Below are 25,769 nucleotides of genomic sequence, written 5' to 3' on the forward strand. Positions count from 1 at the left end.
TGTTATATATTTTTTATTAACTAACCAAACCAAATTTTTCAAATATAACAGTTTAACGCTTTAAATGCATTAAGAGTCTAAACACTCCCTTATTTCTCTGCATGCAGCAGCTTTCCCATGCTTGTTCCTTATTTGAACATTGTTTTGTTCCCAATGCTCATGTTAAGAAGATGTCATTCATTTGAAAATTATTTTAAAAAATCAAATGTATTTTTATATCTTTGTGAAAATTGTGTAAAATTTCAAACCTATATATTTTAATTTTTCTATTTACCAGTGAGATTCAAAAATATAAGCTCTCAGAATTTTGACTTTAAATATATTTTATCTTTATGAAATGCCAGATATATTGCATTTATTAATTTATATACCATTTAAAATTATAAGAAATTTACTACAAAATCATGTGTATAAACTTTTATTGATGGTTCTAAAAATTTTAAAAAATGCAGGAGATATGAAGAGCTAAGGATATGTAATCCTGTCATGTTACTTTTAATTATTGTTGATTGCATTGAATGAATTGGTCCAACCAGTTCACTGCGACTTATTAATTCATTTTTTTTAATATTTTCTTTCGTACCATGTACAGTATACCTCTAAAAATGTTTACACAGTTTGAACAATTATTATTTATTAAAGAAAACAGTTTGATACATGATGCTTGTACTGTTTTTTTTTTTTTTTTTTTTTTATTTAAACTTGTAAGTGTTCAAAATGTATCATAACATCAATATACCTAAGACAACAATTTAATACACAGCAACACGCTAACTATATTTTAGTTAAAGAATCATGCTGTCTGCATTTTCAATTTGCTACCTCAGCTGCTGCAGTGACCTTTGTTGTGTAGCATACATAATGTCCTTTAAAACACTCCATAGGTAGACGTCCATAGGTATTAAGTCTAGTGATCAGACTGGGTTCCCTGAAGCACTTCTTCTTTGTCTTATCCATCGCTCAGGAAAGGTGTTGTCAAGAAATTCCATCATTGCACAATATTATATGGAACCTCATCTTGCTAGTACTATACAATAATTCATCAACAAAATGTATGTAGAGCAGGAATAACATTGTTTTGAAGTATTTATAAGTAAGAGATGGTGGTGACAGTACTCTCAAAGAAGAATGGCCTAACAATCCCTTTAAAAGATAAATTGCACCGTACTGTTAACCATGGTAAATGAGCAGGTTTCTATTCAATTATGTATGAATTTGCATTTCTCCAATAAACACTATTATGCCTATTAATTGTTTCATTAAGCTAAAAAATGGCTTCATCCAAACAAATGGTTAGATCTTCAAACCCACCCACATCTTTTGTTTCACACTTGTCCTGGTACCATTCTCAAAACTGTACTTGCCTGACTGGATTATCTTCTTCATTTAATGCATGTAGAAGTCTTGGGATGTATGGTCTCCAAGCATTAGCTTGTAAAATTCTATGAACACTGCTTTTTTTAATATCAGTCTCACAAAACATTACCTGAGAGATTTGTTTCGGGATTATGTAAAGCTTTGCATTATTAAAGCAGCATTTTCATTGCCCATAGAGGTTTTTCTTCACCCAGTTCACCATTTGTGTACATTTTTCAGTTTCATAGCTCCAAACTTGTCATAAATTCTTGCAATTGTGTTGTTCCAAATTCCATTGCCCAAGTCTTCACACCATTTAACATTTTCAGTTTTCCAATAACACTTCAAAAGCCACTTACACTGTAAAATGACAACTGATTTTCAGCCAAGTTTATTATAGAATAAATAACATACAATTTAGCAGTGAGTGAAAACAGTAAAAAACAGATTTTTCAAACAATCAGTTTATATAATTTTGTTTTTCTACCTGTTTGTTTTCTAGCTATAACCATTCAAAGAGTATGTCTATTTATTTGAGACACTGTATATTTGACAAAGCTTACTCTATGCAGATATTATTAAAAAATGGCCTATCAAACAAAGTATGTTCAGTTCAATGTATGTGCTTGGCTAATGCTTCTTCCTCCAAAACATGAAATAATTGTTATCATGCTGTTAATGTATGATCAAATTTTGGTATTTTGGATAGAAAATTTTTGACTGATGTCAAACAATTGTGATTTGGACTTGTGAAGAGATCAATGTGATTTCACTATTCAATTAATTTCAGACTTGACATGAATCCTTACGATTGTTACTCTAGTTGGTTGTAGTATTCCAAATGCCATTGCCCAAGTTACAAACCACTTAACATTCTCAGTTTTCCAATAACATTTCAAAAGCAACTGAATTTTGCAACCTCTTGATCTCTTCTTGATTATTCCTTATGCTAGCATTAACTATAACAGCACTGACAATCGCATTAATCTAAATTAATTAACTTATAGTTTTATTATTTACCAGTCAGTTTAAACTATTATAAATAATAGATTAAACACTAAATTAGCTAAAAATTGAGAAAAAGAACTTTATGTAAATGTATAAAAGAGATCTGGTTTAATTTAAAAAAATATTTTTGTTTTGTACCAGTTTTCAATAAAATTTTTCATTTGTTATATTAATCATTACTCCTACATGATTCAATTAACTAGTCTTGTGTAATCATGTATTGCTTAGTATTTATTGTTTAATCACATACTGTTCTAAAGTATGAACAATACATTTAGATATTATGTATCTATAACTAGTGAGATTTTCATGATAATTTGAAACAAATTTATTTAATTTAACATTTAAAAAAATCATTCTTTCAGTCAATTTTTGCAGCCTCTAAAGTGACTGTAGCTGTTTTTCACTCTTGGCATCAGTTTCTGACAATTTTGTTGGGTAAAGATGATTTAATTTAGGATGTGATCTGTTTTAATTTTGCCATTCAGTTAGTATCCTGATTTACTACACTACAGGCTTGTTCATGAAGGAGTTCAATTCAGGGATCATGTAATTTGGTTACGGCTTGATGTGTGAAAAAACTGACCAGAATCTCTGGTACCATAAGCAAGAATTACCCTAAGTGATGGGAAACAATGTCAAAGTGTTCACTATGTCACCAAGATTTAAACTTGTGGGTTTAGTAGCAGCCCACATTTCTTAGGACAGTCAGGAAGTTGTCAAGGACTGATTCAGCTCTTCTCAGGTGTATTTGTAGATAATGGCATAAAAATCAAGCACTTATTCATTTCTCAACATTTTTTAACAAAAAAAACTTGACTTTTTTTATCAGTTAACATATTTAAGCATGCTGTTCAGTGAATGTTAACAAAATTATTACTTTACTTTTCAGAATAACATGTTTTTACAAGTATGAATTAGTGAGAAGTTCAGATAAATATATTTATAGTATATTAGTTTTAAATTTTAAATTCTCATTTTTAATGACTTTAAGTTAATCGACAGGCATTGGCCCGATATCAAGATAGCAAGAGAACATGAGGAAGTATCAACAAATGTAGTACAGAGCCAAACAGTGTGTGATGATGTATGTAAAACAGGACAGATTAAGTCAGATTAAACAGGTCATTCCAAGAAAACATACATGAGAATGTAAATGTTTAATGCGCATGTGCATCAGTATGTCGCACTTATATTTACAGCGGTAGAATCTGGATGAATATGAGTTGATATGATACGCAATTATAATTTTTTTTCACATATATTTTGAGAGTAGCTAATAGGCTTAGTAAATTTATACTTTTTCATTAACAACCTTTTTTTTTTTATTTTACTACTTTATTATAACAAGTAAACTAAAATAGCATTATTTTATGCTGTATTCACCAAATTTTGCAAATTTTATTTTTTCTAAACAAATTCCGATTACATTGTGGAAGTTTTTCATAACATCATGCTACCACATTCCTAATCCTGTGTAATTAGCATTAGCACGTGAATCCATAATATGGTTAATTAGTTACTCAACATTGTGACACTAACTGAATTCTACTAAGGTAAGGATTTAAATAAGTTAGGTTAGGTGCACATCTATGTTTTTAAGTTTTATTTTGAAATTTGGCATTATCACTTAAAAATACACAATAATTAAATTAATTTGTTCTTAACTGTAGGATGTTGTGAAATTGCTCTCACTTGTAGAACTTAACCTTGGTTTATGATTACTATGACTAATACTCTCAGAGATGAAAGATTCACTTCTTTTTGAAGTATTTACTACCTAAGCATTGAAGATCTAAAGATCTTTAAAAGTCTGACCCTGTTGGCTGAAACAGTATTTTTAATTAAATATTTTTTTACACGCATTTTAACTTTAGATATGAATATATATAAAATTATATATATATATATATATATATATATATATATATATACACCATGTATACAATATAATATTATTTCAGCCTCCGAATATTATATTGTATAAAAAGTTTAACCTAATTATTAATTAAAAATTATTTATATACTTAATAATTCTGATAAAATTATTTCTTAATCTTATAGAAGCACCTCAAAATAATTATGCCAATACTGTTGCATCAGATGTATTAACAGTTTAACTTTAATTTTACTCTACTTTTTTCTATTGTATTGTCTTGGTGCCGCTATAAGATTCTTGTTTAACAAAAAATTATTTTTTATAATTTGTGTTATGGATGGGTTAGCTGCTTGCATCTCTGTAGTCTTAGAGAATCATTGCTAATATTCATGCAACTATTCCCTTCCAAATAGCACAAGGATATGTCAGGATAGGACAAGATGTCATGCAGGATATACTACTGGTATGTTTCTAACTAATTCTATGATATTATGGGAACATTTCCTTTGATAAAAAAAAAAATTGTACAGTTTTGGTTATACCTTAGAAATACAAATAAGTATGACATCCCATGGGGCAATTATAGAATCTGAGAGAATATTTGTAGAACATCATCTATTTATGACATCTGTACTTCACAGAACATTTGTTGACAGTACTAAGATTCTAAAAAGTATGAATAGGTTAAATTTTACAAAAGTATTAAAATTAATCACTAATTAATATATTTAAATCATTTTTGCATTATTTTAATAAATTTATGATACTGTAAGTGCATTTAATTAGTTGAACAAGAAAAATTATTTCATATTGAAGGTAACCGCAGTTAAAAAACACTAAGACTTACGCAACATAATATAATGGCAACAGTAGCTGTTACTTAGCTGGGTATGATGGAAATGTTGACCATAGTTTGTTTAAGACAATGCAGGTGAATTGGAATTGCAAACCTAATTACTTCTATTTTGTTATTCATATTAAACGTATTTTAACAAACATTGATACTAGTTCACAATGTCTATATTTTTTCTTATTGTAATAAAAAATTATATTTTTAACTCAAAAATTACTTTAAAACCAAAATTTACAATTTATGGTAAAAAAAACTATAAAAATTTTAAAGATTTTAATAAGAGTTTAATTTTTTCATTTAAAGAAAAATTTGTATATTTTGAAAAATCATAAAGGAAAATTTCTGCTAACAAGTTTATTTATATATAAGATAAATTATTTCATGTCTACAGTTTATCCACACTGTCCTGTGTCTCTGCAGAATACATTATTATACATATAAATAGAGCATTCAGTTCTTTTATTTTTTTCTGTTTTTAAACATTGTGATTTCTTGTACCCTCAAAAATTACAAAAATGTGAGGATTTCCAAAGAGCAAATATAATGTGATAATTTTTAGTCAGATCTTTATAAATAAGCTAAAATTACCTATTCAGTTTTTAGTTTGTACATAAGTCCTTGTTTTTTTTCCATTCTTTCTTTCTATTTGGTAATTACATAAAATTTGATGCAAGTCATATTCATCAATCTGTATTATAAATGGCAAATCAACAAATACAAACTGAACAAAATATTGCAGTAGTGATTTTACACAGCTACTAAACATATTATTTCAAATAAATAAATTAATTTATTACTAAATTTTAAAAATGAATAACATACTGAAAAAACTAATTAAGTAAATTTATAAATTAATTAATTAATTACGTAGAAACTTAGCAATAAAAGGTTTGCCCATTCACCTTTAAAGCTGTGATCTGCTGGTATTTTTAGGATGACATTTGGATATCGCTCTTGTCCTGGAAGAATGTAGGACATTAATTAAAACAACTGCTTATCTTATTTATCTCAAAATATCCTTGAGATATCCCTTGGACATTCTGCATATTCCAAGATATATGCTGGACATATGAAACAAGTTTTGTTTGACCAGGGACATCACATGTTGCCTTGGCTGTAACCATGCTATGCTTTAGTAAATTGTCAGTTGTACAAAGGTGCATTATAATGTTTATTACACAATTATCACTGATTTTAGGTCTTCTGCTTTTTCTTCTTCAATACACCCCAGGCCAGCTGGTCTGTGGCTTAGTTCAACGTTGCATAGTCCAACACTGCCTTGGATGGCAAATACTTCTCACGCCTTTTGGAGCATAATGTAGAATTATTTTTAGCCATCATTCTACATTCTTTCTCTGTAAGTCATATCAGTTCAACCATCTCCATAAGCCATTTGTAGTCACCCCCTATTCTACCATTTTTCCCTAGTTATAATTTTTGAGTTCAAATCAAAAATCCCGAAATAGTTTCTGATGTATTCAATCCTCAACCTATTCCTAAGTTTAGACACATATTAACCTTTAAAGGAACAAGTGGAGTAGTACCTTCTCCTTTCTCGATATGATCTATACAACATACATCATGTGATGATCAAAATAATGAATTTATTTGTTACCTTATTTGTCCTGCTTGAATTGAACTCCTACCCCTAGATGTCTTTAATGATCTCTTACCACCTACTAGCCAACTGGGACAGCAACTGTTCAGTAAAACTTAAACATAATTTTTTTTTATTTCCTTATTTTACCTTCCTTTTTATTACACCACATATGTGATTATATATATATATTTTGTATTATTATTAAAAACAACTACTGCAATACAAGAAATATTGCAGCATAGCAAATTGATTATCTTTAGTATTGTTTATTTTAATTAATTTAATAAAATGTTATTGAAGAGAAGTCTATTGGAAATTGATAAAAGAAAAAAGAAAATATTATAATCAGTTTATTTAGATGCTTTTTTAAACTATATTCATTTCAAATCTGAACTAAACAAACTTTAATAGTGTAGACCTTCAGCAGGAAACATGTGATCACTAATTTTTACATTTATTTTCAGATACATTTAACATTTTAACATTTGTGTAATTTGTGGGTAGTTATAAATTCATTATGTTCAGATATATATGCTGTATACAACTTATTCACAAAATATGGCACATTTATTACTTTTGAAGCTGTATATTTAACCAGAACATGAATAATGATATTGTACTTTTGATAAGTATTTTAAATCTTGAGTTAAAAGTGATAAGCACATTTATGCATGAACTCTGCACAATATATTGTAGTTCTTCTATTATTATATGACAGCTATTTTAAATTTTAAGTGGTCTATTATTTCCAGACGAATGTGTGATCTGTTAGATGAACCTATGCCTGGTGCATCCCGAAAAAATTCAGGGGAAGCCCTTGGATTACAACTAGGTAAGAGTTTAAGTCTATTACTTAAATTAAGAGTTCAGTAAAATTTTGCTATCTTTTGGCATCATGACTAGCTGTAGATTCTTATAAAGATGAAAATGAGTAGATTAAAATTGTACTTTAAAAAATATGTTATAAAAAAAAAATTTCAATTAATATGAATATTAATTATTATGGGTGAAGCAGTTAAACAGCTAACTTTTTAATTTTTTTTTTTTACTTTATTATTTATTCTTACATCACTATTTATATTTATAATGTTATGATCCTAATTTACATAATTTTCTCATCAAAAATCCCTTGAAGTCCCAAAACACTGTAACCATAATTTTTCTATACAATAGTCTTTTTATTTTTATGTTCAAGAAATATCAAAGCCATGGTGAATTTTTGAATTTTATATATGTCAGTTGTTTTGGTAATCACCTTGCATAAGATTTATGAAAACCCAGCCATCTATTAAGATAGATTTTATTTAAGATTTTTCAAATTTCATTTAAAGTTCAGAAGTGATATAAGAAGAGTGAATATGTTCCTTCTGGCCTAAAATTGACCTTTGACCCTGCCATACATTAATAACTAAGGTTTCATTTACCAAAAGTTATGTGACATCACTATTAACCTAACCTAACCTAACCCATGATGTCACCTGTATGTCGTTAGCTATGATGCCACACTAACATGTCACCGGCATTGCAATAAAAGTGAAAAATCAAAATGATTTGCTTTATGGCAGGTGGTAAATCACAACGAATATACAATACCTTTCAGCATCTCATTTCCCCCTCGAAGGAGAAGAAAACCCACCTTGTGACGTTGCCACACCACCCCCTCTGTTCCTAGCCATTATTGGCTTAATTGGAAGATATCTTCTAACCCTTGAATCTCTCCACAGTAATTAGCCGACCTCGGTGAGATTTATCTGATGTGAATGCCTGGAAAGACATTCCCATCAGTAATTTCGCCCTATCTTAGCCTTCTCTGAAGGCATCGGAGACCTGATAACACTACCACATAGCCCTCTGGAACTACTCTACTCTACCAAACTTGTAGAAGCACGAAGACCCCACACCTAACTTTGCTAACACCTAAATTTTTTGCCACTAGAGAGCCAGTCATTCAGTAAACCGCCAATTGCTACAATAGCAATAATAAATTGATTGTGTGATTGGAGTGAACCAAAAACATAATCCCAGAGAACCTCAGGTCTGCTTCATTTGGGAGCTGAGTATAACCTTTAGTCTCCCACTTCAGCTCCAATTTTGAGACCCACTTGGATAAACTAAAAAGTTGATCGCAACTACGATTCGTTAATTGCCCCTTAATAGTGACACACCATTAACCCTCAATAGTAACACTCCAATTTAACCAAAAAATTTCATGCTAAGTCAGTAAAACCATAGCCGGGAGAGTGAGATCACACTCCTTAGCACAACCCCATTGATACTTGAATTATCTAACCAGGGCACGGTGCCAAGCACACCTACCTCCGGCCAATCAACTGCTCGGGTGAAACCTAGCCACTCAGGATACTAACGCTAAAATGAACCCTAAGGGTCACCAGTGCAGGGTATGAGGCGAAGTAAGCTAGTCAAATTATCAGTTGTGAAATCACAGCGATAGAAACTGCAAAGAAATAAAACTCTACCAGGTCCCCTATTACTACACAGACAGCGCTCAGTCGAAGACTGAGGCTAACGCAACTACAAGTAAAGATCCATCCATTTCCAATGCAAAGGTGGCAGAGTCAACAGCCCATAAAAAGTGCCTGCGAATTCATTACCTAACTTTTGCCAAAGAAGCAATTTGACAATCACATAAAATCTAAAATCAAAAGCCCTTTGCATCAAAGAGCGGATGAATCACAATTTACTACAAAGAAACCTTAGAAACCGCATGACCTGGTAGATCAGCCAACTTTAGATGGGTGCTGTGAAAAGCAACCCCAAGACTCACAACACCTATTCACCTAACACTGCATACAAACATCAAGCATTCAAAGAAGGATACTAACTATCCAAGGAATTGAAATACAATTGTACCGCACGTAAGCAACAGCCACAGCCCATACTGTTCACCGAATGTCTGCACTCTTTACACAACCTTTTACAGTTTGTGCAGGATGGAGCCTCGGCTTTCTGTGGACAGTTGACCTTCTTTGACACAATGCGCACAGACTGATGCATACTTACAGAATTTTGCCCTGTGGCCAAAACGACAGCACTTGAAGCATCATTACACGTCAATTTACCCCTTGACATTAGATCAACATACAACCTACCCTCAGACACAAACTTCTTAAAGAGACTAGCGCCAAGTTCAAAAACGCTGTGATACCATTGGGCATCACGCGTTCCAATCTTAAAGAGTAGCCTACACTCTTTCTTAAATTCGGCCTCATCCAGATCGGTGTTCTGCTCCCAAACAAGAGACAGAACTTTTTCATCAGATAGCCGCCAGTCAATGTAGTAGAAATTGATCCGGTGCCTACGCTAACGCTTCAGGTCAACCTTGACCTCGAGCTTTTTCACTTCTGGAGACTCTTCGATGACTCTGACAGTCTCCAAATCGTTTGCAACCACTACTAGACCCGTGCTGGTCTCTTTAATTCTCCTAACCTTCAATTTCTTCCTGTTGCCACAAAGGGTAATGTAAGGGGAAACAGTAAGTTCTCTTTCAGTTGCCTACCAGTTTTTTTAGACCCCTCTGCCATGTTTACGAATACCATCTCGGGTTGCTTCGAAGCTTGACTAGCTTCTCGCTTGTCCCGCACAACGTCAGCAGAATGCTTCGTCTGTCAGGAGCTGGAGCCGGAACCTCTACTATTGTGATCTCCTTGGGCTTGGAGACCAACTTTTCAAAGCCTTCTGCCAAAGCAGAAAGAACACCCCTAACAAGCTTCAAGCTGGGCCAAAATCTACTCCTCATCCCTGCACTGACGCTGCGGGAGCCTTCTACAAAATTCAACAAATTTTCGATACTTTGCTGGGCTGCGACGAGCAGAACTGCCAGGTCTGCCCTGCGCTGCCCAAAACTCTTCGACCAATGGGTCGCCTCTAACTTCCCGGATCGCTGTCTTCTTCCTACCTTAGAAATTGGGCAAGCCCACAAGTGCAACGTCTACCCGCAGCAAGCTACGGGTAGCTGGAGACCTTCTGTATTCTCCTGTCCCTCTTTGTATCTCGTAGCCGCCTCTGGATCGATACTTGCGAACCACAGACAACGGCTCTCGTTCTGAAAAGAACGCAAATAGGACTAGGGAGTATTCCCTTGGTTCAACTGGGACTTACGACCAGAATTCGTTGCCACCTCTTGGCCGCGGTGAGATGGATACACGTCGCAGTAATCTGTGCCTTAAACATTCGTGTTCAAGAAGAAAAATGAATCTACAAATGACGCTAAACTGTACCCGCCGTCTGAAACCAAGAAAACCTCGAAACTAGCGTTAGGTACACACAACCGACTAGTCCAAAAATCACCGATTGCATACTCAAAACCACAAATATTCTGGAAGCATCAGAGAAACCAAAGTATATATCTTTCGGGAGCTGAAATTCCAGCCGGTGCGACCGCTTATGCATCTACCAGCGGCGACCGGAGAAACATAATTGTCACGATATTGCACCATGCGCCGCGATAAAGCGCTTTATGGTAGGTGGTAACTAAACTGCGAGGGCGTATGGTTTCCGCTATGTTGTGCGCGTATTTAGCGAAAGATCCGATCGGTACGTTTTACGGTAGGTGAGTGCATCCCAACCCCGTAGAGGGAAGACACCCACCTTGTGACGTTACAGGTCTCCACACCACCCCCTCCGTTCCGAGCCCTGAGGGGCTTTTCCGGAGGTTGTCTTTAGACCCTTTAACTGATTACATCTCATAGTCATCAGCCAGGCCTCGGTCGGGATGCCACCGATGTAAATGCCTCGGCAGACATTTGCATCAGTAAAATACATATCAAAATTCGCCTTCACGTAGGAAATCTTTACATCCAACTTAACATGATTCCCTCAAACTAACTGAACGAAACCGCGGAAGTGCCAACCCCGCGCCTAGTCCAGATTTGACGGCACCGTTCGTGACTATGAATGCCTCAGAAAACGAACGAGTTTAAAGGTAAATCAGTGCTACACTCATACCAATCAAAATTATGTCTTAGGCAACATAGAAATTCAGACCTACACCCAAATAAGTCGACCAACTTAGGTCACCTAACAAGGGAAACGCGATTTCATTCCGGTCCGCGCAGGAACTGGAGATAAACCCCGCACACCCACCGGTTCCCAATCATGGTGATTCGCGTGGCATTACCAAGTCACGATCAGGACCGCCACCGGTGGAGGGAAGCCACGCCCTCGGTCGCACGGATTAACATACCCCGTCGGTGTGGCCACCCCACCAGCGGGAGCCCCAAAACGAATCGCTAACAATACCTATAACCGAGGCACGATGCCAATACGTCTATCTCCAACCAATCCAATGCCTAAGCCGGAACACTTGCCACCCGGGATCCTACCACAATCGAGTACCTCGATTAAACTCCTTCTGCAGACCTACACACTGCAAGGGCGCGAAGAAAACCAGCCACTATAGACCACTCCTCGCGAACCATCCAGTTAATACGGAGATACAGAAAAGAATGTATTCTCTCAAGTTCCCTAACAGCTCGTGAACGTTCGAACTCGTATCGGGGACAGACGTAGAGGACGTGGTCCACTGTATCATCAGTCCCGCAATCCGGGCATTGAGTTGAATCCACCAAAAGAAACCTAGCCAAATTCGCCCGAAAGGCATCATGCCCGGAGAGAAACTGTGCGATATACCGATTGGGGAGACCCATCCGATCGCACCTAAATCAGAAAGTATAGGAAATATACCATGCATGTAGCGATCTGTGGGGGATTCGTCCCACCTGACCTGCCAAGACGCAAGGCCCCAGTCTTCAATCTCCTGCTTTCGTTCTGACGTCAATAGGTTATTTAACTTAAAAATGATGTAGCTTTCCGTACGCTCATTAGCCAAGATATCTATTGGTTTGGCTCCGGCTATAACACAGACTGCCTCCCGGAGACTGTTCTATAACCGCCTATAACAGCCAGCAAGAGAGATCGCTGAGCCCGCAGCAAAATGTCCGCGCAATACCTAAAAGGCATATGGTGAGCCCAGACAGGAACAGAATACAGCATAATAGCTTCGCTGACACCCTTGTAAAGGATACGCTTGGTACGGTAATTCAACCCTCAATCGGGATGAATGACTACGGATTCCATAAAAAGCATCAGTAGCCTTTTTAGCTACATACTGTAGATGTTCCGTGAACCGAAAATTCTCCTCAAGGATAATACCCAGGTATTTTTGAGCCGTAACGTACCGAATGGAGAGACCAGCCATCCGAACCCCGATTCGTCGGAAAGCAGCCAATCGGTCCTTAAGCAACATCATCGTGGTTTTCTCTGGACTAAAAATCATCTTATGTTGGAGACACAGTCGCAGTGCTATCACAGTCGGAGTGTCTCACAAGCATGAGCAGCTCGGAACTCGTTACGCGAATCCCCTTCAGTCAGTAGTAGCTCGTTGTTAGCATAAGCGACGACACGACAACCACATGGCAGCCTTAAACGCAACATGGAATCGAATTCAATGATCCAAAGAAGGGACTCAGAATACTGCCCTGACGGCATCCTTTAGCTAAGGTCTTATGAACCTCCGAGCCGCCATCACGCAGGGAAACGGACCGATGGCTGAAATAACTTAGAGCACTTAATTCATTTCGTGTACACTAACGCTTCTGCATCTGAAACAGGGCAGAATGCCCTGTTTAAGCTATTAAATGCCCCGGATATGTTCAGAAAAATCCCTAATACATATGTATATGGTCTAGAGGAAGCTATATCCATCACCTTTAGTATGACATCCTCAGTGCTCTTGCCCGGTCGGAAACCATACTGGTTGCCCATTAGCAAATGATCAGTGACTAATCTAATATTAATACGTAAGTATAGATCTTCTCAAAAACCTTGCCAATCGCAGGCAGAGCGTTAGTAGACGGTAAGAAGAACTAACAGTAAGATCTTTGTCGCCACCTTTGAACAACAACACCAAGTCTCCACGCTTCCAGCACGCCGGAAAGTGGCCGGCGAAGAGCAACCTATTATATATTCTAGTTAGAGGACCAAGGACCACTAGAAGCGCTCGGACGAGGAGCTCCACTGTAATACAATTATATCCGGGGGCCTTGTGCCGTGCCATACTACAGATCACCTGACGCACCTCCACCTCAGTGATCTCAGAAGATTGTAAGTCGGCCTCGAAAATCGCGACTTCCCGCCTGACACGCCGGTGGTATGAAACCTCACCCTCAATTGTGTCATCCGGGAGCAAATCATTCAGCAAAATATTAAGGATACGTCCTTATCAATTATCGCGGGTCGACGGGTCGCGGGTCGACAAAGCTGACAAGAGGACATCTTTCTTGCGCTTATGTCCAAGGGTTCTATACACAACGCCCCAAGGCTCTCTATTCCCTTGCTTCTGAACGAAGGAAGGCCAGGAATTACGTTTGGAAGACCTAATGCTATAAAAGAACCTAGCTCTCCTTCTGCGATAATCCGCAGTTAGGGCCGCACGTCGATCGGGATCACCCTCTCGTTGCACAGCCCTTCTGAGTCGATTCACAGATTGCTTCATTCCTGTCAAATTCCGTGACCACCAACCAGATATACGTCCCCGGCCAGTGCCTCTAGGAATGGCGGCTTCAGCCGCCCTCTGTAAACAGGAAAGTGTCCGTCATGGCCATCGCCCCAGCTCATCCAATACTTCAAAAAGTATCAACCGATGATCGCTAGAACAGTCGTCGACCACAGACCAGTCAAGGATTCTGCCAGAGAGGTCCCTACCAATGGTGATGTCAATATTTGTAACTGAAAAGGCCCTTCGTCCGTTAACCATACCTACTTAAGTGGCCAACTGGTCTGCAACATTAAAGACCTCAAAATTATGTTGCGCGATAAAACTATAAATTAAGCCACCGCCATGATCAATGATCCCACTGTGCAAAAAAGCGTATATATTTCGATAGCAACGAAAACATGCCTCCGCCGAACGAATTGGTACGATACTTTGGTACCGACAACGATATAGAATTCAATTATAATCGTCATCAAGCCAACGACGACATGGTGTGCGGTCACTTGTGTTTTCGGTTTGTGCGGGATGATAAAGGATGAAATTTGAAAATCTTATTGGACTTGTGTTCATTTTTTTCTAATTGTAGGAAGCCATGTTTTATCATTCTCTTTCAGCGACGTCAGTTCGAAAATCACCCATGATGTCTTTCTGGAATTACAACTTTCACCCGAGCAGTGAGAATTGGGATTGCAGTGCATAATGATGGACAACAGAATACCGAACGTTGAAAAAGGGGTAAATAACAGGTTTACGTTTGCGTTCCCAGCAGACGTGAATAAAAATGTAATAATAAATAAACATATTATAGCGACTACCTACCGACTGTTACGAGTTGGAAGATTTAGCCGAAATATTCAAATTAAACTGAAAGAAGTAGGCGGCTTCGTTTCGTTAAAAACCAACAAGAACGCCCTACAATCCGAACTGAAACCTACCTTTTGGGTGGACACTACTGAAGAACAAAGCGTAGGCCCTCTGTTAGGCTTCAAACCTAAACTGATGGAACCGGATGTAGTGCACACGTCCGAGAATCCGGAGAATATAGCACCCATGAACGTAATCCGCATCAAATGCAACATCATACGCACTTACGCAAACAATGGCAAACAGGATTGTATACTGCACGAATTTCCCTGTCGATGGATTCCGGCGATATGATCAAAGAGATGCTGTGGAACCCGCTGTACCTGCCGGTCTCCGAACTTTCTATCTGCGAGATACAAATACAACTGACCAACGAGAACGATCGTGTATTGAATCTACGCGACGAACCATAAGTTTGTGACTGGAACTGACGAAAGTGCGATCGTGAATAACGTTTTGCTGTTTTATTTTTCAAACATTTAAAGTATACAAGATGTTGATATTCGATGACCACAAGCCCGTACGAAGACCGGAATCGAAAAGAAGACGTTGGCTTCTAACGGAGGATAGAATAGCCGTGTTACGTTCCAGGGGTTGTAAAATCAAATTGGTAGAAGGTTATAAATGATTTAGAGCAATAATATATGTGACACCTATCCGGCGGCAAACTTTAAGTAGATTAAAGACCCGCTTTCGATTAGTAGATTAAGTAGACCCGCTTTATTAAGTAGATTATGGACCCGCTTTCGATTGAAAAATCATACCCTCGTGTCTAGTCATTGGAGTACAAACAATATTACATTCATAAACCGAACAGAACTGATATCGCCTACAAGAATAGCGACTCGATATCCACATACCGTTCAATGAGGTAAACGAGTACACTTTACTGTGCAAACGTTTTCTTCACGTGGAAGGATCGGTAGTGGACACGGCAGGCGTCGCAAAAACGCATTTAGTGAACAATGCGGTCGCGTTTATGTTTGACGAGATAGGATACGAATTGAACGTAAAAGAGGTCAGTCGGATGACCAATCTTGGGGTAACGAGCAACACTATAAAGAACGTCTTGTCATTACGAGTTGGCGACAAGAACGTAGTAGGCAAGGCAGGTTGAGTATTCGGTAATATACGATTCCGCTAGATGAAAACGGATACTTCTATATTGATATGCCCCTAGGAATGCTGTTGTCGTTTGCAGAAACATTCAGGAGGGTGATTGGGCACGTAAAACAAGAACTTATATTGAAAACGTCGAGCGATAATAATAACGCAATAGTGACTATAGAAGCCAACCGCGAGTCAAAACTAATTATAAGAAACATCACGTGGGACGTACCACATCTGCGTTCGGCGCTTATAGAATCAGTGGAATTGAACAATATTATTAAATCGAATAAGAAGTTGCCTATAGGTTTCTGCACTTGGGATTTTTTGGACAATCCAAACATCAAAAGAGAAGAAGCCGCGTTGGGTGATATTGGCGTTACAAATGGCCAGGGCTGATGACGCCACACAAGATACTGCCAAATTTGATCATTGCAATTTGTGAGATATCAAAGTGACTCTCGGAACGTTATCCCAGGCAGGGTTTTAAAGGTAACGGTAGCAAGATGTACAAAGTGTTTAAAGATTTTCAAGAATATTATTACGGTAGGGGCGAAGACCACAGCCGGCCTATATTTTTTTCGGAATTCTTAAAGGACGTTCCAATTCGTGATAGATTGTACTCGTCAGAAAGAATCTGTAAAATCTGGAACGATAGAATTGAAAGTAGAAATTCAAACTGACAGCAATGTTCCTGCGAATACTTTGTCGTACTGCGTGGTGATATACGAAACATAAGTAAAATACACGCCACTCACTGGAGATGTGAATAAAATGAATTGAAAAAAATAATAACACGATGTACATTGCTTACTTTTTTCCGTGATCTGCTGCATTCGTGATGCGGTAACCTAGCTATGCTTTTGATGATATGTAACTTGAAAAGAGACCTTTAAGTTTATGCATTTGAGAATTACTACAGCACTTTGCCTCAAACTTGTTGAGGTTCACTCTCTTGGTTGCTACCGCTTGATTAGTGAACTGGTTGAAAGCGTACTAGTTACCGTCTTTGAGAAAGTACAGCAGACCGTCCACATACCAAAACACTCCATTGATTGCGGTCGGCATTCCGGGAAACAATTCCGATGCTATACCCGTTCTTTTACTGGCGAACGAACGTCTATTTCGGTGTAATAGACGTTGTCGTGGAATAAGTATGTTTGACCCGTGTACTTGTTTAGAATCCCTTATTTCTTTGTTCGACGTTATATTAAGGTGGCATACATGTTCAGGGTAACTATCCATCAGACGCCTCGTATTAACGTCGAACATGTAAATCATGCTGTCGATTTTAAAATTACTTCACCCGAAGGTAAACGCCGTTTATTGTTTTATATTTCTTAAGTAAAACGGCAGCCAGTCGGTCAATACGTACGCTTTTTCGTAATTGTCGAAATTCTTGTTTAGTTGCAAGATCCATGCTAGATTTTCATTGACGAAAAGAACTTGATTAATGATTACGAGTTGTATTGTAGTTGAAGATTCAAAACTGCATAAATCGGGATTATCTTCGGCATCCTTTCCGGTCACAGGTGTAAACGCTATACTCGTCGAAGCAGCAGCCGTTCCATATAGGCTTTGTATAGCTACAATATCGTCGTTATCCAATTTCGGTTTTGTAGAGTAATACGGGTACATAACAGATTTCTTTTCGTTTGAATGCTGGAGACCTAATGCTTGTCCTATTTCGTGGATAAGAACCGATTACAGACTAATTTTATCACGTTCGCCGTTTAAACTGTAATTCCATTGTTCTTCAGTCATTGTGGATTTCGATTAAAGAATTGTTTCGATCGAGGTAAAACTCATGAGCTATTAAACGTTCACCGTCGAATTTCCCCACATAGTGATGGTTTCCTCCTTACATTCTTGTGGCCGCCTTTTTTGCTCAATATCAGTATATCAGGATTATTTCGGTCGTGATAAAATGACAGTCCTGAGTAAACTGACCACATCGCAAACGCTCCTCAGCGATATTTAAAATATTTTGTATTTCTAGACTACAATGCCAGACAGTCTCAACTTTCTCCATATTATAGAACGGATTTTGTAGTTGTTTGAAAAATCCAGTTCGCCGCAACGAGGATTGTTGGGTCTCATTGTTCAGTTCGCCTAATCGGCAACTATGCATTTCTTGAAACAGCATTACGGCTTCTGTAATAAGATTCTGGTCTATAATTTTATTAATATCGTTCTCTAATTAGCCAAACGTGACCAGGTAATCGACCACAGAACTGTTATGGTCTTATGTTTTGTAACCATCATCAAGTCACAGTACAATATAAGTCGTTACATTTTCATAGTCGACTATATAAACAAGACCTGGTGATGTAATTCGTTTATTGTATCCGCATTATAAAAAAAAACCAACATCTCTAGTTTATACTTCATTAGGTACTTTTGTTGATCTGATATATGTAATCTTAACCCTCCTACAGACATCGCACGGTATTCGTCCCCACTATGACACAGAGACGTGACTTAGTTCTGTGACGACATGTGATACAACAACTCAACACCATTAACCTCTACTAATAGACTACTGCTATTAGCTCTGAACTAAAAATATGTATCGATTAGTATCAACTCGTGTACATACGGGTGTAGACCAACCACTTAAAATCGAAATATCAGTCCTCTGCGCAAAAAACTCAAAGAAATTTTACGATTTAGCTAGCAGCAGTCGGCGATCCGAAAAATCTTCTGCGGAATTCAAACGCCTATTAGTTAAATCGGTGAAGCTGAACACCATTTTACAATCAAAATATCTATATTGCATTACAGTTGGTACCAGCTTGGATTTGTTTGCGTTTGAAACCACTACTATTAGCTCTAAACTAAGCATATATGCAGTACGGTATTAATCGATTAATATCAATTCGTGTTAACCCACCGGGTTGGTCTAGTGGTGAACGCGTCTTCCCAAATCAGCTGATTTGGAAGCCGAGAGTTCCAGCGTTCAAGTCCTAGTAAAGACAGTTATTTTTACATGGATTTGAATGCTAGATCGTAGATACCGGTGTTCTTTGGTGGTTGGGTTTCAATTAACCACACATCTCAGGATTGGTCGAACTGAGAATGTACAAGACTACACTTCATTTACACTCATACATACCATCCTCATTCATCTTCTGAAGTATTATATCTAAACGGTAGTTACCGGAGGCTAAACAGGAAAAGAAAGAAGTATCAATTCGTGTGATCTGTTAGCGCTGTACACTACCCACCGTAAAACATACCGATCCGATCTTTTGCTAAATACCCACACATACGCCGGCAACCATACCCCCTCGCAATTTTGTTACCATCGATCGATCATAAAGCGCTCCTTTTCGATCTTTTGCTTTTATCGCGGCACATGGTGCAATATCGTGACAAACACGAGTTTCTCCGGTCGCCGCCGGTAAATGAATACGCGGTCGCATCGGCTGGAATTCCAGATGATGAAAGGTGATATTCGTTGCAATTTACCACCCGCCGTAAAGCGGGTCGTTTCGATCTTTCGCTTTTATTGTGGTGCCGGTGAAGTATTAGTGTGGCGTCATAATTGACGACATACAGGTGACGTCATGGGTTAGATTAAGTTAGTTTTGACGTCACATGACCTTCGGTAAATGAAACCTTGGTTATTAATTTATGGCGGAGTCAAAGGTCAAGTTTAGGCCAGAAGGAACATATTGACTCTTCTGACGTAACAACTTAATATTTCTTGATTTGTTCAACTTGTTGAATGGATTCAAAATCAATCACAGTTTGAGTGTGTCCATTTTACTATTTTTATGTGTTCAGAGTGGTGAATTTCCAGTAGAATTCTTTTTCTACATTTTCATAATAACATTATTATCATAACTGATAAAATTTGTGATGGATCTAGACTGCATTGTGTCCTTTCACTTGATAGCGTCCAACTCACATTTGATATGAAGAGACAGTACATAATTCATTAATTTTTGCTTTACCAGTAGCATACAAAAGTGATCTTTCTCATTGGCACACTGAGAATATTGATCATGTATGGCTAATACGCATGCAACATGTTATTTATAGCAACAGTTTATTTTATACAGCCAATCTGAAGTCAATCTTGAATGTAAAAGTTATATTCTGTATTTGGTTTTTTCCGTATCTCAAGTCACATTCTGTCCTTTGACACCATAACTTAAGTTTCTCTTAATAACTATTTGATTTTCTCATTCTTTTAACATTTCTTCTTCGACGTCTCTAAATTCATGATTACAATCTCGTTATCAGCATCTTTTTTCAAAACTCTGCTAAACAACAACATTCTCCCTTGGAATTATTTTATTTTTTTGTAAGTAGTACTTGAACTTAGTTCAAGAAAATTTTAATTTCTTTTGAAATAAATTTACAATTTTTTGTGGGCTTTAGTCTCAACTGAATTTAAGATTGGTTACACAATTTATTCCAGCTTTGATTTATTTATAGAATATAAAACTTATTCATGCTAAAAATAATTTCTGTAATAAAAATATAACCATTTTATATGTTTCTGTAATGTTATCTCTTTATCATCTGAGTTGTAAAACAAAAGGCCCTTCTGTGTTTTGATAAAGTGATGAATTGTTATATAAGAAAAATATATATATAAACCAAAAATCTCTCTTAAATTTAATTATTTTGGGTTTTAGTCTAAAATGTTTTGTACATTTACAACCAGGCAGTTATTCATGGTACTTGATATCTACTTTAACAGTACTAGATTTTTAATTTCTATTAATGAGTTTTTTCAGTTTAATTCACAATTATATTAAAAAGTTAAGAGAGTCTTATTTTATTTCTTTTCTGCTATCATTTTTTTGTCCATATGTTCAACACAGAAATTTTTCTGTAGATATTTCTTATTTACTTCTTACTAACTATTTCTTTCTCATAGTTCTAACTTAGATTGAACATTTTTGAATCTGTGGTTTTCCAACATTCTTCTAATTAGTCATTTTCAAGGACCTGCTATCACAAAAGGAAATACCATTGAAAAAAAATCAGATACTACATGAAAGCAATAACAACAAATATTAATTATCCTTTCCACCTTACAATTATGAATTGTAAGGGAAGAGTTTGTATATGAGAAACATTGAAATAATATCTACTTTTGGAGTACATTTTAAACAATAGTTTTTGTTGATTTTTTTTTATACTTCATTAAAATTTTTTGGATTTATTTAATAAAATAAATATGTAGTGATATCTAGCCAAAAAATAAAAAAAGCCTGACATTACTTATAAAATCCAACTAAACGTTAAATGATTGGAATCAAACAGCAAACTAAATGAAGTTCTGCATTCTAACAATATCAATCAGTATATTTATTAATTTTTTTTTTAATTATTTTTTTAATGTTTTCAGAGAGTGAAGGTGATAAATCTCCAGCTTCACCAACTCGACGGAAACTGCCCAAAACTCCGGTATAGAACTGCTTCATTGTAACACATACCGGTACTCATTTGGTACACTCTTGCATGCAGCAACCATTATATATATTTTTGTTGATTCAAAATTACCATTGACTTATTAAAAAAATATTTTTTTGCAGTTAACATATTAACTTTCTCTCATTTTAATTAAGATGGAAATTATTATTCTAACATTCCACCATTACTAACATCTTATAACAAGCTTCTTTATTATTATTATTATTATTATTATTATTATTATTATTATTATTATTATTATTATTATTATTATTATTATTATTATTATTATTATTATTATTATTATTATTATTATTATTATTATTATTATTATTATTATTATTATTACCAACAATATACATAATTAATTTTAATTTTGTGGTTTTTGTTTTTTTTATTTTTTAGCATGCCTTTTATTTACAGATGTTTTGTTAATATTATTAAGTATATACATAATTATGCACAGTTTTACATTTTAACTACACAATTTGTTAATCATGTGATTCTTGGTCTTATTTTACTGCATGACTGTAACTGTTTTTTTTTCTCTTAGATTTTTATCACATATTAAGCATCAGTTTAAATAATTAGGTATTTACTATAGCCATATAAAAAGCCTGTAGAAATATTTTTCTATTTAAATTATTATATCATTATTGCTAGCTCATAACTTTCCTTTCTTTACTGTTGTTGAATTACTAAGGCTAACTTTCTCTTTGACAAAAATAATTTTTTTCCGATTTTTAGTTCATTATATTATTCATTTTATGTTTTTTTAACTATGCAAAACAGAGAGTATATGATGCATATAGATCATTTGTATTAAATCCAATTTTTTATGTCTATTGTTTTTTATGTCTATTACAATTGTTACTGTTTTATATATTACAACAACTTTCAATTAATTTCTAAATACATGTGGTAGGTATCTGTCTTGGTTGAGACTCATTTTATTTCCATCTACTTTTCTTCATATCATGACTTACAATAGTCTATGATAATCATCATCATCGTCTAGGGATCAAGTCATTAGAATTGTTCATAACAACAATGATTTCAAGGTCTTTTTATACAATCCTTATTCAGATGTACCAATACTCAAAAACAAACCAGTGACCAAATATTAAATTTGTTTTTCAGAATCATATAAAAAACTACTGTTTAAAAGAAAAATCATCTAAGGGACCAAAGAATATTATATTTTTTTAATGAGTTACACTTTTTTTGCTTTTTTTAACAAGGAAAAGTTTTAAATTATTTGATTTTTTAAACTTAAAATATAATTCACACAATCTTATTTTAAAAATAAAAGAAAAACTATGATTAAACTTAACTCAAATCAAAGTAAGAAATGAGCAGTTATATATACTAAAAATAAAAAACATACATCAAACAATTTCTGTTGATGTTAATATGAGTTAGTATGTGTAATTTTTATTGTCATTATTAGAATTTTAGAAAAATTAAAAATTTATTCTTCTAAAATGTTTTTTTTTTTTCTAAATTGGAGAGTAGAATTTTTCTAGCATACTCCATAAATTATGTAAGTATAAAATTATGAGCTTAACCATCCTGCACCTCACAAAAGATTCTGTAAAATTTAGAAAAACTTTCTATATTCTTATATCATATTTAATTCAATAATTAAATTAAAAAGTAAGGAGCAAACAAACAGTTTTCACAAACAATTTTGATTATTTTAAGATTTCCAACTACTTATTAATTATTAAATGTTATATAGGTATTTAAATTTTTATTAGTTCTATCTGTAAAAATTTCTATCAGTTAATTTTTTCTACTCTATATGGAAATAATTCAGTAAGAAAAATGATTTTTTATTATTCCTGTTTAATAAAGTAAAAAAAGCTGCATGTCAGTATTGACATTTTTTTTAAATATATAAGTAATCTTTTTAAACAAATAACACTTTCACATATTAGCTTGTTATTTATTTTCCAGCCAGTAAATGTATAATCATTGACTGCTATAGATAATTAATTTTTTTTTTAAATAGCACCTAGATCTTTTTATTCAATTTTAATTTTAATAAAGTATTACTTATATGTAGCTGTAGCACATTTTATTTTTTCATGTTATTTATCGCTAATATAAATTGTATACATTATCCATATTTTGTAAATAAAAATCAAATTAAATGTTAGTAATATTAAAGAGACCTGTGGCTAGTTTCTGCTTCAGCAAAATTTTATCTGTTTATCTTTTATTTTTAAAATATAAAACTGTTTAAAAATAATTTTATTTTAATTCAGTTTTTACTTACAATATGTAGATAATAAAAAAAATTCTATTAGGCTTGTTAGTAAGAATATTTTACACCTCTCATCCATACTTGTAAGATAAAGTAAGATATAATAAACCCTTCCTATTTATGCTTACATAATTAATGGATCATTTATTATGTTAATGCTGTTCTTTTCAAATAACACTGGGCATGAGGAATAAATGGTTAAATAATCAATCATTTGCAGTATGTGCTTCTGAATCCTTTTGTGGATTAATATCAGTAATGAAAATTACGGTAAACACTTGCTGATTACTCAAATTTTATAATCAGTATTTTAAATTTTTTTTTAAATCTGGAGGCAATTTCTGTTCTACTTTTAAAAGTAAATTTTTCTAAGATATTTATCATTATAACTGTATTCGCTTTGATTAGTTACAGTTGAATTGAGTGACATTACCTCAATAATTTCATTACCTCATAATTTGTTTTTTAAAATAGCAAAAATTTATTTTACACAATCAATATTTACTTCACATTTATATTTTTAAATCACCTCTTATATATTAAACATACATAAGTAAAAAATGTGAGAATAGTTATAATTTGAAATTTCAAAGAATTATATTTATTTTCTGGTTTTAGACAGTGTATTTTAGCATGTAATAATAAATTAAAATTTTGTTTTAGTTAAAGAAAGAAAAATTATTCTAATTTTTGTTTATTATAATAAGTAAATTAATATTAAATGAATGTATAAAATTGTATACTGGCCTCGTGCAGGGATTTTATTATTTAAATGTATATAATTACAAAAAAGGATGCAGTTTTATTCTAAAAAGTAAAGAGTTTAGTATATTGATGTTATGCCTAGAATTCTAATATTTTAATTCTAATATTATATAAATAATTAAGTATTACTAGGCCTAATATATGTATGTCATAATGTAACAATCAGAATTTTATAAATTAACTATAATTATTTGAGAATAAAACCTTACATGAGGCCTTAAGTTTTTATTAGTTAATTGGCTTTAAATTATTGGTTGCTGTGTTCAATTGTGTAATATAAATCTATTTTTAAGTATAAAATGTTTGGGCCAATGATACATAAATATAATTATATGAGTAAAGGGTGTTAAATTAAAAAAATAAATAAACCTCTGCAACTGCACTACAAAAAATGTAATCAATTTTATTAAATAATGTATAGTTTTGTTAGGTGAAATAATTGTTTCTTACTTTTTTAAATTTATTGTTATAAGATAAATATTTATAATAGTTTTCTTGGCTGAAGGGGGAAACATAATTAATTTGTTATAAGTATAATCTTTCTCACGTTTATGACTTATATAAAGCACAAAGATACATAAGACAAGATGCTTTCTCTAAGAGTAATGTACTCTATTATACAACCAGTTCCTGTGGTGAATAGAGGTAAAGTAGCCTATACACTCAGTGTGCTTGGCATGTTGGTAAGTCATTAGTACATTTGTTTCAGTGGAAAGGTAGTGGAAAACCATTCTGCTCCTTATTTTTTTATAAAAACTGACATGGTAGCAGCTGTTTCATTTTTTGAAGTAATTCTTTTTATGTCAGAATCCCTCTCATCTCACAATTATGGCACCTAACAGCCAGATTATTGTTACCTAGCCTTTATGTGGAAACTAGAAGTGCTCATCAAACTAAGAAACTGCAATGTTTAGATGGGATGTAACTGTTACAGAAACCAATTATTTTTAACTAATTTACTTGTATGCATTTACAATTCAAAACAAGTACATTACAGTTTCAGTGATACTACTTTTATTTTGTGAAGGCAGTTCCTCTAGTGGTTCTATTGTAAGATTTTCCATCATGGCATGGAAAATATTTTAATGAAAAATCTTTTTGTCTGCAAAGACAATTTGAAGA

At 34.3% G+C, this 25,769-nt stretch overlaps 1 protein-coding gene across 1 annotated transcript in view; it reads left to right on the forward strand.

Moving 5' to 3' along the window:
- Fife (regulating synaptic membrane exocytosis protein fife) overlaps nucleotides 1-25,769 on the forward strand; it is a 588,373-nt gene that overhangs the window by 474,838 nt on the left and 87,766 nt on the right. The window contains exons 16-17 of the mRNA XM_075369629.1: nucleotides 7,449-7,528; nucleotides 21,549-21,607. Coding sequence (XP_075225744.1) covers nucleotides 7,449-7,528; nucleotides 21,549-21,607 — 139 coding nt within the window. The remainder of the gene's footprint in view (nucleotides 1-7,448; nucleotides 7,529-21,548; nucleotides 21,608-25,769) is intronic.

The sequence above is a fragment of the Lycorma delicatula genome, chromosome 6 (genome assembly GCF_047948215.1).
Source record: "Lycorma delicatula isolate Av1 chromosome 6, ASM4794821v1, whole genome shotgun sequence".
NCBI classification, from domain to species: domain Eukaryota; kingdom Metazoa; phylum Arthropoda; class Insecta; order Hemiptera; family Fulgoridae; genus Lycorma; species Lycorma delicatula.